A 14,445-nucleotide genomic window follows, 5' to 3' on the forward strand; every position below is an offset into this window, starting at 1 on the left:
TTTAAAGTTTGTCATAAACTTTGGGGTTTTCTCTGTGGTCTGCTTGAGAGTCATATCAACATCAGTAGTTAAAAAGTCATTCTAGGTCTTTACATGGGTATGAATCAATCACCTTTAACACACTTAGAGCTAGTTCAAAATGCTGACACGTACACACAAATATAATCACATATGATCTTTACATCTTTGCAATTTCTCACAATCTAGTACAAAATTTGTTTCAAGCAATATCACAAACCAGCCAGACTGTTTGACAAACAAGAATGTAGCTCGTCTTCAGTAACTTATGTCTGTGGCTGTCACAAGGCGGCAAGATGCTCGTATGTTTTTCCAATTTGTGTGAAAAACTGACACATTACAGTATGACTCACATTACAGTGTTTTTATTAACATAAATAATTTTTTAGACAACAAACATAATCTACAGTGAAAGTATGTTCAGTATCAGCCCAGGACTATTACAGCTGTCATTACCTTTTTTCTTTCGAGGTAAAGTCAAAAAACTAAGGTGCTAACAGCACCAGGACTCGCCCTGGGCCTTAATGCTGACAAAAGACACCCCGAGTGTATTTTTCCAAACAGTGCTTGTTTGGCAATCATTTTAATGTCTGTTTAAGTAACAGCAAAAGTACATAGAGTACACTTTGATTCAAGGTGTGTTCGGAGACTGCATCTCTGAAACTGCTTTCTAAGCCAACCACCGAAAACATCGCTTGTTTTGTTTATGCAAATTTACATGCCATTTTTCAACATTACACAACACCAACAATATACATTAAACTGCAATTTGCTACTGTCTAATGATGGAAAAGAAAGGTGCACGAGAGGCTGAAAGCACAAGGTTTTGTGCTTGTATATGAGGAGGCCCTAAGGTGGCTTCTAAGAGACAGGGCCTTCTCTGTTAAGACTGGGAGCCTCTTCTCCTCATAGACCTTTGTCACCTGTGGAGTACCTCAGTACCTCAGAGTGCCACTTTAGGGCCCGTTTTATTTAGTTTGCATATGCTTCCCTGAGGCTATGTGTTCTATAAACACAATGTCTCTTTATGATGTTTCACAGTTATGCTGACAATGCTCATTTGAACTGAATCCTAATAACGGACACTAATTTTATCCTTGGCTGGAAAAAAATGTAATTTATCAACAGTACAAAAGAAGTGATTGTTGTTGGCCTCCCTAACATCACAGCCTAATTAGCCTCTTGGAACCTCTGACATGTAACTTTTAAGTCTTTGTTTCAACAACCTGAATTCTGTTATCACTACTTGTATCTCTTCAAGACTGGTCCATGCTGGAAAATCTGTACTGTATCAAAGATAACAGGGACTGAGTAACTAAAAAACATGTGATTTAGATAAGCTGTACACAACAAACACAAGATAGAATATGAAAAGTACTAAAGTACAGTACATTGTTAGTAAAAAAAAATACATTTATGTCCAATCTATAAAGACATACATTTCTCATTTAAATGTGAATACAAACATATTGAATTCAACACCCATTCAAAATCTGTAAGTCCTCAAAGATTCAGGTTTTCTGAGCACTGGAGGTAATTTGAGCAGCTGGCAAATGCTATTGCACTCTGGTCCATGTTGTTCTTCCAAGAAATACCTAAGACCTCTGCCACCAAAGTTGGAAGGGCCTCTGGGGGTCTTGGTGGAGTGTATCTGGGGGTCAGTGAGGTAGGTCAGTCCTTTACCATTGGCTGTCACCCATCCTGTACAACAAATGAAGGAAGATGATGGTCTCTGTTATGTGACAAACTATGGACAATCACCACACACAGACCCACACACAAGCTGGTTTCAGTGATGAGAAAAAACACACACACTCACCTTGAAGGTCTACAACAACTTCCTGGCAGTCAGAGAGCAGGTAGGTGAAGTGTCCAAAGGCCAGACCATATTCTGTAGCCTGGAAACGTTTGTCCTTCTTTCCAGTGTTGTTGGTCATTTTGACAAATTCTCCGAGCATGTAGGGCTCCACCGTTACACAGCCCACAATCTCATTTCCATCCAAAATCTATTCACAAGAGGACATTAAGATATATTTGGCCGACTAATTTAAATTAATCTAATTTAACATTGCAACAAGGGTGCAGTTATGAATCTGTGAGATTACAGCATAAAAAAAGTAAATCAATGAAACACTTTTTGTGGTTTGCTCTCATTCATTCATGTCTTACTCATTCTGAGGAAAGTAGACGCCGTCCGGCTGCTATTTGTGTCATAGTGTCCTATTTTATAAGCTATTACCTTTAAAAGTCAATAGCCAAGAAAATGTTGGTTCTTCTACCGTCACGAGAGGATATTTCTCACTGTAAACTAACAACTGGAGGATGTTAGGTGTATATTCAAACCAAAAGTGCTTCAAGGCTGCTGCAGGCAATCGTACACTGTGCTGTCTCTGCTGTTTACTCATGAACATGAGGACATGTCTAAGGGGTGCTGTTAAAGCAGTGTTTCTAGTTAATGAGGATTATCTTAATGTGACCTCTGCTATCTGGAGTCACTCTAAATGAAGTAAACTTTTATTGATTTTTTTTAATGTTTAGCTCATCTTTTCCATTCTCTTCATCTCTATTATTTGGCCTTACCAACAGAGCTTCGGAGGGAATGAAGAAGATCTGTGCCATGACTTCTTTGTCGTACAGGCTTTTATTGAACTCAGTCACATAGTACTGGGCTGTCATCTGTCTCTCCACATCCTTCAGGTGAAACTGGATCTGCTTTGGCTTCAAATAATCTTTCCCCACATAACTAAGGACAATAATATACATATTAAATACACGCAGGACTAATTGTCATCAAATTTACATTATGTCTATGATGTGTAGCTGTGTACCTGCTTAATCTCTCCTCCTGATGTAAAAACTGTACCCATATCGCTGTTCTCTGCTTGCCCTCCATCCCCATTGACTCTCCAATGTAAACACATGTCTCCCTGGCTGTCCACAGACCTGTTGCTTTGGAGAATTTTAAATGCAGGGCACCTAGAAAAAAGGATGAACACATTAGTTGAAGTCAGTGTTTTATACATCTTTACCAAGTGGATGGAAAGTGGATTCTAAAGGCATAAAAGCTCCCAGCAATTTAAGCACGTTACGGTCGATTCAGAATATACTGAGACATACAGCCGTAATATTACCAAAACCTGCCAGTTTTTATAGAAAAATATTCTGAACTAGTAAATGATGATGTATAATTATGATTTAACCACCGAGAGTGGTTTATATTAATTACTGTACATTTTTTGTCATAATTACCATTGTTTAAAACACATTATTTTCTCAGTGGAGTACTTTTACTTTTGTATTTGAAGTAAATGATTAGTACTTTTACTCATACCGTCTAGACTGATTATGACACTAAATTAAAGGGGAAATGACCTGAGGAGTTCTTGAATGATGGTAACAAATATCATGTTATTCCATTCAGTAGTTTTTTACACATGTAGATTAGTCAACAATTACAATTACTTTCTTCCAGTCAATACAGTTTATCCTCTCTGTACTACTAATGCTATTCCGAATTGATGATAATCAATGTAATTAGTTGTTTAGACATTTAGTTAAAACTTAAAAATGTCAACCTCATGGGGCCTATTGAATAAATGTCTAGATATCAATAAAGTCATCTGGCTTCATCCTCTGGAGACCATGTACGTAATTTCCAGCTGTTAATGTATTTCACTGTAGACCAAAGTGAAAGTCTGACCAACCACCACTGCTATCCATGAAGTCATGCTGCTAGTGACAAAACAAAATGTAGACTGTAGTCTGGAATTCAAACTTACTGTGTGCAGTTCTGCGTTCCTTAAGCTTGAATTGTGTTGTGTTACTTTCCAATCTCTTCAGCAGACATTCACTGCAAACTCCAGCAAGCAGGGCCTGGTAATCCTGATGTGACAAAGAATACTGCCTCTTAGGAACAGCACCACCTAGAGTGTTGTGCTTTAGGCAGCTGAAGCACAAAGGGTTCTTCTTCTGAGGCACAGTCTCTTTTTCTGTTTCTATACTTTTGTGAATCTTTGGATTGTCCTCCAACATCTCAAATGAACTCTCTGTGGAAGCTTCAGTGGAGGCACACTGGGAAAGGTTTGGCTGTGGGGTTGTTACACTGTTCTTGGCATCAGGTTTTACAGATACAGAGTCAATCTCAGTGTCCATTTCTAGATGAACTTTAGGCCTCTCCTGAGGCTGTGGCTTAGGGGAAGGTTCCAATTTCCCTCCAGATGTACTGATTTTGTACATAGAATCATGGGCTGAATCACTGGTTTCAGGATCAACAGTTTCCAAAAGGAAGAAGCTCCCATCGGAATCTGAACTGCTTTGACCAGTTCCTGCTTTAAATAGATTAGTTGGTTGAGGTTTCCTGTTTATGGGGGACATTAGTTCAGCTGAGATTTTCTCCCATGATGACTGGGAATTGAAACTGTCACTGAGTGAGCTGGAGGATGTTCTGAGAGTTAGCTGGGATAAGGATTGTGGTGCTCCTTCGGCTACTGATGGTTTCTGTGCCACACTTGCATCAGCCATCCAATCCTCCACAGTGTCCAGTGTCTCAATTCTGGCTTGTATCACTTCAAACTTTCCTGTATTACTGCTCCCAATAGATGAGGAAGTGGAGGGTTTTGTAACTCTTGGGGCTGTATGGGAACTGACAGTGGACTCACAGTCATGCATGTTTTTCTTCTTTTTTTTGTCAGTGGTTTGCAGCTTGTCATTTGACATTTCATCCACAACCTCAGTGGTCAGACAAGTCTGATTCTGATTTGCTTCAACATTATTAGGAATACTTCCAGTGTAGCTGCTGTTGCTTGGCCGAGGAGAACCTGAACCACTCAGGGAGAAGTTCTGCCACGAAGAACCAAGGTCATCTGCACTTTCTAGAGTGGTACAAAGGTCAGGCTGTTGAGGTGGATACACAGCAGATGAATTTGAACCTTTGGGATTATATTTAGACACTATGGAGGCCTCAGTGCTACATTCTGTGTTGAGAGTACCAATGGTTGTCCCCAGTGCAGTTATACACAACCTTGGTCCCTCTATCTCGTCTTTTGTCCTGTTACACTTGGAGTTGCTGGTTTTGCACAGTGAATCATGATATTTGTGGAATCTCTGCATCATCTTAGAGAAACCTTCCAGAGTAAAATTGACTGTTATGTCTTTGATGTTTCTGTAGCTATCAGGAATGAAAGACCCCTTGTCTGAATTTAGGAAAGGCTCCACTCGCAACAGAAGCTTGACTTGGGCAACCAGATGCATGATTTCAGCACAGAGGCTATCTCTATCTTTAGTATCTGCATGGCAGTAATCATAGAAAACTGCTAAAGCTTTCCGGCAAACATGTGTTGCCTGCACAACAATTTTTTGAGGAGTGCCAAGCCATTTGTGAGCAACAGTCATGGAATAGGCAGCCTTGAGGAAGGTGTGAAGCTCCTGCTTGCTGGTGACCAGGTCACCCTCTGTTCTGGTGAGCAGGCCAATTGCAAATGCCTCTATAGCATTCAGGAGAAAAGACCGTCTTTGAGACTCAGGGCACTGCACTGAGAAACTGTATGATAACAAGCAGGTTCCTTGAGTTGCCTAGAACAAAAGAAAAGTCCATTAGTAGACATTTCTATTGGTCAGTTCTCTCAGCTACCTTACTAGTCTCTGTTGTGGAACAACAATTCCAAGTGACAATGAGTCTTTCCAGAGATCAATAGTATAATGTCTTACCACATTGGTCAACACATAGAGTGAAGTGTACTGGCTATATATCACTGCCATCTTTGCTGCCTGGGCTGCTGAAAGTAGACGATGACTCACATCCCCAAGTGCAGACTGCTCCAAAAAAGCGGCAACACAGAGAAAATATTACAATAAAAACCTATAAGACATCTTGCATCGATATTGACATTGCACTTACCAATTCAATATCTGGATTAGTCCTAAAAGCGTGGAAGTCCTCATCATTCATTGACAGGAATATGTTGGCCAGTATGTTAAGGGAAGTTCCAATGCCCTATAAAATGAACACACATGTAGGATGAAAAACTTGTGCACTTTTAAAAGCTCAAAATGTGGCAACTGCAACAACAAAGCCTGAGAAACCTTTTTATCAGGTTGAGGAAGTGAGTAGTAGCCAACCAGAGAAGCCCAGATTAACTCCGCAGCTTCCAGCCACAGTCCTGAAACACAGCACAGAGTTTGTGAATAATAACCGTGCCTACTTATTCATACAGTACAATTGATCTTACCTAGCTTTTGCAGAATCATTCCACGGACTTGCACACTGACAGCCTGAACTAGAACCTTGTCACTTTCAGAATGGTACACCCAACAACCTGTATATGAAGAATGAACATTTCATCATATTTAGCTTGTAGTAGATAGTATAATCCTCCAATGACAACACTGAAAACACTCACCTGTAGCCCCACTGTTATTAATCAGGCTGCTCAAGATGTATTCTGCCTTCTGCAGTTTGCCTGTAGGGAAAATGATGATTATGTTCTCATTTTTGCACTGCACATGCACACCAAACACTAAACACATGCATATATAAAAGATAATGTATTTAAATACAATTTTTAGTGATGATGATATAAGTAATATTCACATGCTGTGAGTTTGCATCTATCACTATGATTCCCCTAAACAATGATGAGGCACAGTGTTACTCATCAGTTCACATTTATCTAGTGCCAGTGGCTCCACACAAGACTAAAAACAGTAATATATTGTTATCACCAGTTCCATATGCACATAACCCCACCCCTCTCTACCAGAGTTGAGGTACACCCTGGCCTGTCGGATGACCAGCTGGGGGGCCACGGGGGCATCACGGTTGTGTCTGTGGAGCAGCTTGGTGATCTTCAGCAGCCGCATGGATTCATCGGTCCAATAGAGGAAGCGGTCCACTAAGAAGACCACTGCTTGGGCTGTGGAGGTCTGCTGAGCCACAATGGAAGCCTTTAAAACAGCCTGGCAACAAAGGAAAATATATTGTTAACATACAGTGTTTTGCTATAATACTGTAGGGAAGCTACACTACTTACCAGTAGCTCAAGAAGGTGCTTGCTGATGAGGTCACTGAGATTGGTCTTATCATCAGAACTGACTGACTGCTTATACTGCCACTTCTCCGGCACAAAGGGCCACTTCATCTCCATTGCCTCCTGCAGCAGAGAGGCCAGTTCTACACAAAGAGAATCTATGGGACATAAGACAAGGAAAACTGTGTTTAGAACACAAAGGAAACTTTTACTAAAGGAACAATTTATTCCTTTCCAACTTCCAGAATTTTTTATTTTGATACTACTACAACTACCCAAGTTTGTACTACTAAAAGGCATCAGATTATTGATGAATGCATTTCTTCTTTACAATTGAAACAGTCCATTTGCCTCTGATCCTCACTCAAATTCTAATCTCACTTCCTTCCCTGCCCAGATGCATATTGACCCAATATCCCCATCTTGTGTCTGACCTCTGCAGCTACAGTAGTTCAGCCTCTCAGCCTCCGTTGGCTGTGTGGACTTTAGAGCTGCTGATTCTGCTGCTCTGAGGCACTCCTCCATTAAATCCCCCACCTCACGGCTGTCCATGCTTCTAAACAGAAGCTAAAGTTGTTGTCTGGGATGAAATGATGTTGGTCCTTCTTTGCCTCTTCACTTCTGTTCTTATACTGCTGAGATTTAGCAAGGGGAATCCCACTGAATGACTGGAGTGCTGCTGAGAAATGATTGCAACACCATGACTGTTTGCAAATTTCCAAACACGATTAATCAATAAATCAACTGCATTTCAAATCACCAAGTTTACCTGGTAAATACCATAACGTAAAACAAAGTCCTGGGTTTTCTCCAAAATAAAATGCATATGGGTGTGATTCTTGTTACTTTATAGAAATACATCAGCACCTTAGTTCATGAAGCTTGGTCAGGTAAGGAAGCTCAGTTTGTAGTAGTTTAAGAGAGAGAAAAAGTGTCTGTAACAATAAACACATAGTGAATAGTGATTAAACACCAAATACTGACCCTTACTTTCATGTAATTGAATATACATTTATTTATCGCTCACAACAAACTCTCTCTAAGTTACTTGAGATGTATAAAATTAGTGTCAACCTCAGGAAAAAGGGACTAAGTGAAAATATACAACATTGTAGACTATAATGCTGTGATATAGGGAGCAATTCTAAGTCTACTTTATCCTTTTACAAATGGTTTATAAACGCAGTGTGCTAAACAATAAAAGATAGTCAAGAAGATTAAAGAAAACTCCATGCGGAGTAACGTTACCGTAAGTGTCGACACGTTTAAACCAATTATTTCTTTATTAAAGAAACAAAACAATCCTAAGAGAATAGTTTGTTGTTCCAGTGTCTGATAAATGAAGTATACAGTGGGTACATTAACAGCACCTAAGGTGTCTTCCAGTGGTCGTTTTCTTCCTGTAAGGGGCGGGACTTTACGATGCTGCCTTCACATCTCTCGGAAATATCAACTTTGCTCGAAGGTGTAGCACGACTAAATACAATTAGTCGTGTTTAGTGAATCACTAAGTGGATAAAAATAAAATATTTGCTGAAAAATGTCTTGAAACAATACTAGCATTAAACTAAAGACTTATTGTGTGGATTTTACATGTTCTCCCCGTGTTTGCTAAGGTTTCTCTTACTGCTAAAAGCATGTGCGCTTTAAAGCCCATCGTGAACGGCATATTTTTTTTTTTCTCTTTAATCTACATGGGTTTTCTATTGACCAAATGAAAATTTAAAGCTAAACTTTGCCCCAATTTGTGTTTCGGCACAAAAAGTCAATCTCAAGTTTGACACATTTGCCAAAGCACCTGTCAAAGTGAGTAGGTAAGCATAGACACATATACTGTTTAATATTTGTTTATTTTATCTTTCCAAAATTATTATTGTTTTGCGACACAGCTTCATAGTGACACAGCCTAAACCATTCTCAGAAATGCATTCATCGCCACCCCTCACAAAGGTAGTAAGTCATCACCAGCCACATAAGCTCATGAGAAGCTCCCACATGCCTGAATGCAACATTTGCCTTTACGAAGACTGGAAGAACCATATCCTATGACAACCATGGGCGGAAATCCCAGTTCAGGATTTTCCTAGTGGGCCAATATGTGTCAGCTTACGACAGCCGGTCTGTCTGGATTTTCTTCAACCCCTTGACATAATCTATGCAGATATTTAATATGTAGTTCTTACTGCAGATATATGTGTGCACAATTAATTTTTCAGTGAGTTTTTGTTAACTGAACTATACTTAAATTCTCAGACTGAAAATTTGAGGTGTTTAGATATTATGTAAAATGCATCAATAATGACAGATTTTCACAGTTTACCACTCTTTATTAGTGAAATAAAAATACTGAGATGCACAATGTTATTGAGGTAAAACGAACACTCGAACACTCGGCAATATGTTTGCGTTCTTCAAGTTTATGAGGGGCATTTGAAGGCACCACGAAAGTGTTAGTGCAGACATGTATGACGATATTTAGGAAGTAATTTTAACCGGCAAGACGCATCGGTATCACAGACCAGCCGAGAGAGCGATTGTTATGGTGTGTAATCGTGCGTAATTGCTTGTACACAAAAAGCATGTGGACACGCTGTGGTGCTGCTGGGACGCTACCAATAGGCGGGACTGTGGCTCTGCGGTGTGACTGGGCGCTGCACAGCTGGAACATGAGCAGAAGGCTGACACGCGTTCCAGCTGCGACCACATGACTGAGCTCAGCTGCTTGTGCTGCTCCAACACACATCACATCCCTAACTTGAGAGCGCGTTGTGGGGTTAATGTGCCGTGAAAATACCCGCATAGCCCATTGAGAGGAGCGCCAGCATTAACTCCTGAGAAGGATCCGAGCCTTATCTCTTTGATGACTTCCTGTGGGTTTCGATCACCGCAGAAACTGGTGTTCCCCACTTTGTAGCCAAGCAGGCGTTGAGAGTTCGGTGGTGCTGGTGATATGAAGCTTTTCACCTCGTAGCTCACTCCACATCTGTTGTCACGGTAGCCTCTCTTCTCAGAGCATGGGACCCTTCAAACTGTAAAGGTAAGAAATTTACCATAACTTCCATGTTCGTGCAAAACTGAGGCCATTTGGAGCTCATTTGGAGATTTAGTTTTGATTCCATGACAGGAATCAAAAGATCAAATATTTGTTAAGAAATCTGCCACAGCGACGCATCTGTGTACCGAACCGTTTCTAGTTGATCCGTTTTTGTTAATTAGTGTGTGAAGTCTACTGTAGTATTGCAACAGTAGGCTACACATTGTTGAAGACTCACTGCTTGCACCATTAACCACAGCGATGTGAGCCTGAGAATGACACGCTGACACAGAGTCATGGATGCAGTTTTTAACTTTGGGTTGCTAAAAGTACTAAGAGCCTTTGTGTGCAGACTTGAAAGAACACGAGTTGCATCCTGCAGCTGTCAGATAGATTTACTTATTCAGCAATGTTAATGATGGTGCTTTTTACAAAGCAGGCACTTCAGGGTGGCAACAACTGCTCAGTGGCAGTTTGTCTGCGTCTCATGAACAAATAAATGTCTTGATGACGGGATGGGTGAATGAATATATTACCTTTATTACCACGTGGCATACAATTTTCACATCTCTCCTGGTGATATTAATTCCCTACAAATGAATGCGATGTCAGAGTATAAGAGGATGTGAGAAGGATGTGTGTGTGCCTGCTCCTAAAATTAGATTGAGGGTGGGGCAGGGTCTTCATCCTGCTTTGACTGGGATGAGAATGATGATCAACAAGTGTGTTGACATGCTCAAGTTGAACCTGCAGCTTCAGCCCTCCTTGTTTATGGCAGAGAGTTAGCTGAGGTGTCCATCAAATTACGTACATACACACACACACACACACACACACACACACACACACACACACACACACTCACTTTTAGGACCACGGCAGCTCTGCTAATAAGCAGTGATCACCTGTGTGGTGAGGAGAATTAACCTATTGTGATTCAGCCTTGGCTGCTGAATTACAAAAGCGAGAAGGCAGACTTGGCTCGCTCACTTTATTTTTGTTCAATCCCCCCCTCATTACCTGTTCCCCCATACAGGCTGCCGCTGTCAGACTGTGGTGATTTCCCACCGCCCTCGAAGCAGCAGGGATTAGGAGGCATCTTTGAGTGTCAGGGCTGCTGATTACTTGCACTGCGGCCTCTATGGTGACTTCAGCCCTGTCTTATCCAGCCATGTTTTAGTGTCAGAGCAGTGGGATTTGACTTGTAAGCTGTGACTGGCTGCCTGTCTGGACATTTGAAAGGCTTGGTCTCAGCTAGAGTTGAGCAGAAGACAGAAAAGTCACTTCACAGGTTTCGGTGTGGTTGCATGTTGCTGAATAACAGTTCCTGTTTTGAATATTGGACAAGGTTGCTCTGTGTGCACTTGCTCATCTGATTCAGGGAATGCAAATCAGGCAGCACTCAACATTAGCCATCATAGGTACACTGCAAATTCAGACAAATCTGTCACATAAGAACATATAAATATAGGCTGAGGGCATTAGATTGGCTTATTTAATAATGAGGTGCCTCAAACTAACACATGGCCATGGTGATCTCACGCATTCCAACTAGTGAAGAGGTGCTTGACTTGAAAGATGCAGCAGTTTAAAGAGAAAGATTTTCAGTGATGCAAAGCGCCCACAAAATAGTGGTAAAACCAAGCAGAAATAAGTTTCGAAAAGCGTCTGCATCTGTGTTCCTCCTTTCCTTTCTCGGATGCCGCAGTGTAATTACTTCAGGCCTCTGAAGCGCCCACCCTTGATATTTAACTTCACCCCTAGCCACCCCCCTCCACCTCAACCTGCTGCAGTGTTGCACTTAATAGGAAAGCCAAACATAATTGGATCCATTGTGAATGACTGCTGCTTAATGCCAGAGGACCAACAGCAAGAAATGTGGGGAGAGGAGGAGGGGTAGGAGGAGGAGGGGGAGGAGGGGGAGGGGGAGGAGGGGGAGGAGGGGGAGGAGGAAGGAATAAACTATGAGGCCGAACAGAAAGACAGAGTGAGGATGAGGGAAACAACAATCGATCTACGCAAGAGGAAAATCAAGCAAAGATGAAAATAATTACAGAGAGCAGACGAGAGCAGCGGCCCAGACACGTATGCTGGATGTTTGCCATCCAGTTACGCTGGGGTGTTTGGGCCAATGCACTCTCTGCTTCTGTCCTCCGTCTTCCATGCCTCATATTTCATTATCTAATCCCCTCCAATCCCATGGCCCCTGTATTACGCTCCCAATTGGCCGTATCATTCTTTCACACTTTTCCTGCTACCTCACCTTCACACTAAGTATAATTGGAGTCATTTATTTAAAATGTGAGATACTTAGTGTCACTGTGGAATTACGATAACCACAGCAGCGTGTTTCTAACTGATTTGAAGGCCAGATAGGAGAACTTAAAGACACACAGTGTAGGCAGAACTGGAATCCGTTCTGCTTCGACTCCCACTAACTTCGTAGGATGACAGTTATGCTAAAACTCGTAACAACAAAGCATCCAAAACTATCGTCACTAAGTGACTGGCCTAAATTTGACTGTCTAGCCCCAAGTGACTCACCTGATTTTCAAGATCAGGTCTTGGTCACTTGGTAATATCTAATCTTTAACAATGTGGCAACAGTCGGATTGACATTGATAGTTATTTTTGTTTTAATGTCTTACTTCCTTGTGCATGTATTTACTGTCAGGACCAGTTACCATTTGACACCTCACACATCATTTAAAGAGAAAATTCTGGTGAAGCCAAACTCGAGGAAACATTTTGTAATCAAGCTGGGGAGGATGTGCCACAGTTTGACTGTGTCACTTAGATGTCACTTCAATCTAAACCATTACCACAAACATTTTAGCTCTGACTAAGCAAATTTCAATTGAACATTAAGACCTACCGTGTGAAAAAGCTTAATTGTGAGTGCATGAGACGTCTTTGTTATGTCTAATGGTGCAAAGAACAAATAACTATTTCAGAATTGCAAAAAGTAAAGCATGTGTCTCTAAGTAATGTCCCTTCTCTTCTTCTGTCACCTCTTCAACTCCCATGAAAGGGCACAGGCCCTGTAAAATATCACTCTGTCAGTGGACTCTGCTCTCCTCACCTTTAAAGGCATAGCTGGAGTGCGGAAGATGCAGCAGCACACGGGAAACCTTAGGCGAGCAAGGTACCTGGGAGGGGAAAGTGTTGGACCTGAAGAGCTGTACAATCATTTGTAGTTTGAATTAAAGGAATCAGGGTGAACCACAGTAGTGGATGAGACTGGTGCAAGGGAGGATCAAAACCCACTGCTGCTGTGTCTTAGTGATTACTAAAGGCAGTGTATTAGCAAACACTGACTGCACTGCTGTGATTAGTTAAGGTTTCAGCTGACTGGCATCACTTTGTGTTACAGGTGTTGGGTGTGCCTCACTTTCAGAAAGGGAATTGAAAAAGGGCTGAGTGCAATGTCTGTGATACCCTGCACCTGCAATCAAAAAGTGCATTTGTGTCACTCCCTTTGTTTTCATACTGTTTGCAATTGGTAATCTCTCACGCTTTTTTTTTTTTTTTTTTATATCAAAATGCGCATAATGAATGGTGCATTATGATGACAGGAAATTGTGGGGCTTGTGGTCTGCTGAGGGATGCGAGCTGTTTTACGGAGGAATACATAAACAGGAACTAGCCAGAGGTAATGCTGTTACAATACCTGTGGGGGTAATGAAGAATGGGGCTGAGTGAATGTGAAACTTGCAGCAATCACACATAACTTGAAAGTAGCTCAGAATGACAGTTGTGTAACACCACTGCATAACTCTGTGAGCACAGTCAGGAGGAAATGAAGCAGAAAACCAGTACACACTAAAAAACAAATGAATCTCCAGTTGTACAGTGTGTTTACCCTGGATGCATCTTAGAAAACCTGAGTTTGTGAAAATAAAGGATTCAGAATCTCTTGATATGAGTCTAACCATAGACTTGTTTTTTTCTGCATAGAAGGTGGTCCTCTGGTGTCTGCAGGCAACTGGACCTGCTTGCATTTGTATTGGAAATAATTGCTAAGTGTACGACTCCTAAATAGAACTAAACATAATAATTTGGAACCTGAATGTGCACTGTATTTTCTTTCAGTGTCTTTCATGTCATGATGAAAGCGCATGCATCCGTAATTGAATTGTGTTACTCTAATCACTACTACTCCTCGAAATACGCTTTGTTATTTATTTTTTGGCAGGGAGTTAGATGAGACCATAGCTATCACCCTCACACATGTTTGGTAAATACAGTATAAGGCCCGTCATCTTACCTCAGCATGAGAACTGGAGAGTTTGCAGGGATTCTTGGAAGATACGGGTCAGCAATGTTTTAACACTTGGTTTTTGGTCATACAGTACTTCATATATGCGT

General features: G+C 41.2%; 2 protein-coding genes across 10 annotated transcripts in view; one reads left to right on the forward strand and one right to left on the reverse strand.

The window, feature by feature from the left end:
- Positions 1-92: 92 nt before the first annotated feature.
- alpk1 (alpha-kinase 1) lies at positions 93-8,436 on the reverse strand. Of its 6 annotated transcripts, none has more exons than XM_067525107.1 (15): positions 8,292-8,436; positions 7,911-7,978; positions 7,478-7,719; positions 7,047-7,201; positions 6,774-6,972; positions 6,417-6,476; positions 6,246-6,332; positions 6,100-6,176; positions 5,915-6,010; positions 5,725-5,829; positions 3,798-5,589; positions 2,847-2,994; positions 2,599-2,761; positions 1,838-2,024; positions 93-1,719 (listed from the first exon to the last, which is right to left on the reverse strand). In XM_067525107.1, exons 3-15 carry the CDS (start codon positions 7,593-7,595, stop codon positions 1,505-1,507), a joined length of 3,402 nt encoding a protein of 1,133 aa, XP_067381208.1. In that variant the 5' UTR covers positions 7,596-7,719; positions 7,911-7,978; positions 8,292-8,436; the 3' UTR covers positions 93-1,504. The 6 variants fall into 6 exon arrangements, with proteins under 6 accessions (XP_067381208.1, XP_067381207.1, XP_067381205.1 ...); XM_067525106.1 differs by having other exon boundaries at positions 7,478-7,722; XM_067525104.1 differs by having other exon boundaries at positions 7,813-7,978.
- Positions 8,437-9,521: 1,085 nt separating this feature from the next.
- LOC137137646 (RAS guanyl-releasing protein 2-like) overlaps positions 9,522-14,445 on the forward strand; it is a 36,217-nt gene continuing 31,293 nt past the window's right edge. Inside the window, exon 1 of one of the 4 annotated variants that reach the window (XM_067524178.1) lies at positions 9,522-10,080. The gene's annotated coding sequence lies outside the window, so the exon portion shown is untranslated. The remainder of the gene's footprint in view (positions 10,081-14,445) is intronic. The other 3 variants (XM_067524179.1, XM_067524177.1, XM_067524176.1) reach the window with 3 other exon arrangements.

This window comes from Channa argus, chromosome 12, assembly GCF_033026475.1.
Source record: "Channa argus isolate prfri chromosome 12, Channa argus male v1.0, whole genome shotgun sequence".
Taxonomy (NCBI): Eukaryota; Metazoa; Chordata; class Actinopteri; order Anabantiformes; family Channidae; genus Channa; species Channa argus.

Coding starts and splice junctions, on each gene's coding strand:
- alpk1 (XM_067525109.1), bottom strand. CDS start 7,595: ATGGACAGCCGTGAGGTGGGGGATTTAATGGAGGAGTGCCTCAGAGCA. Junction 5,590..5,724: donor TCTATGTGTTGACCAATGTG/GTAAGACATTAT, acceptor CTTTTGTTCTAG/GCAACTCAAGGAACCTGCTT. Junction 2,995..3,797: donor GGAACGCAGAACTGCACACA/GTAAGTTTGAAT, acceptor CCTTTTTTCTAG/GTGCCCTGCATTTAAAATTC.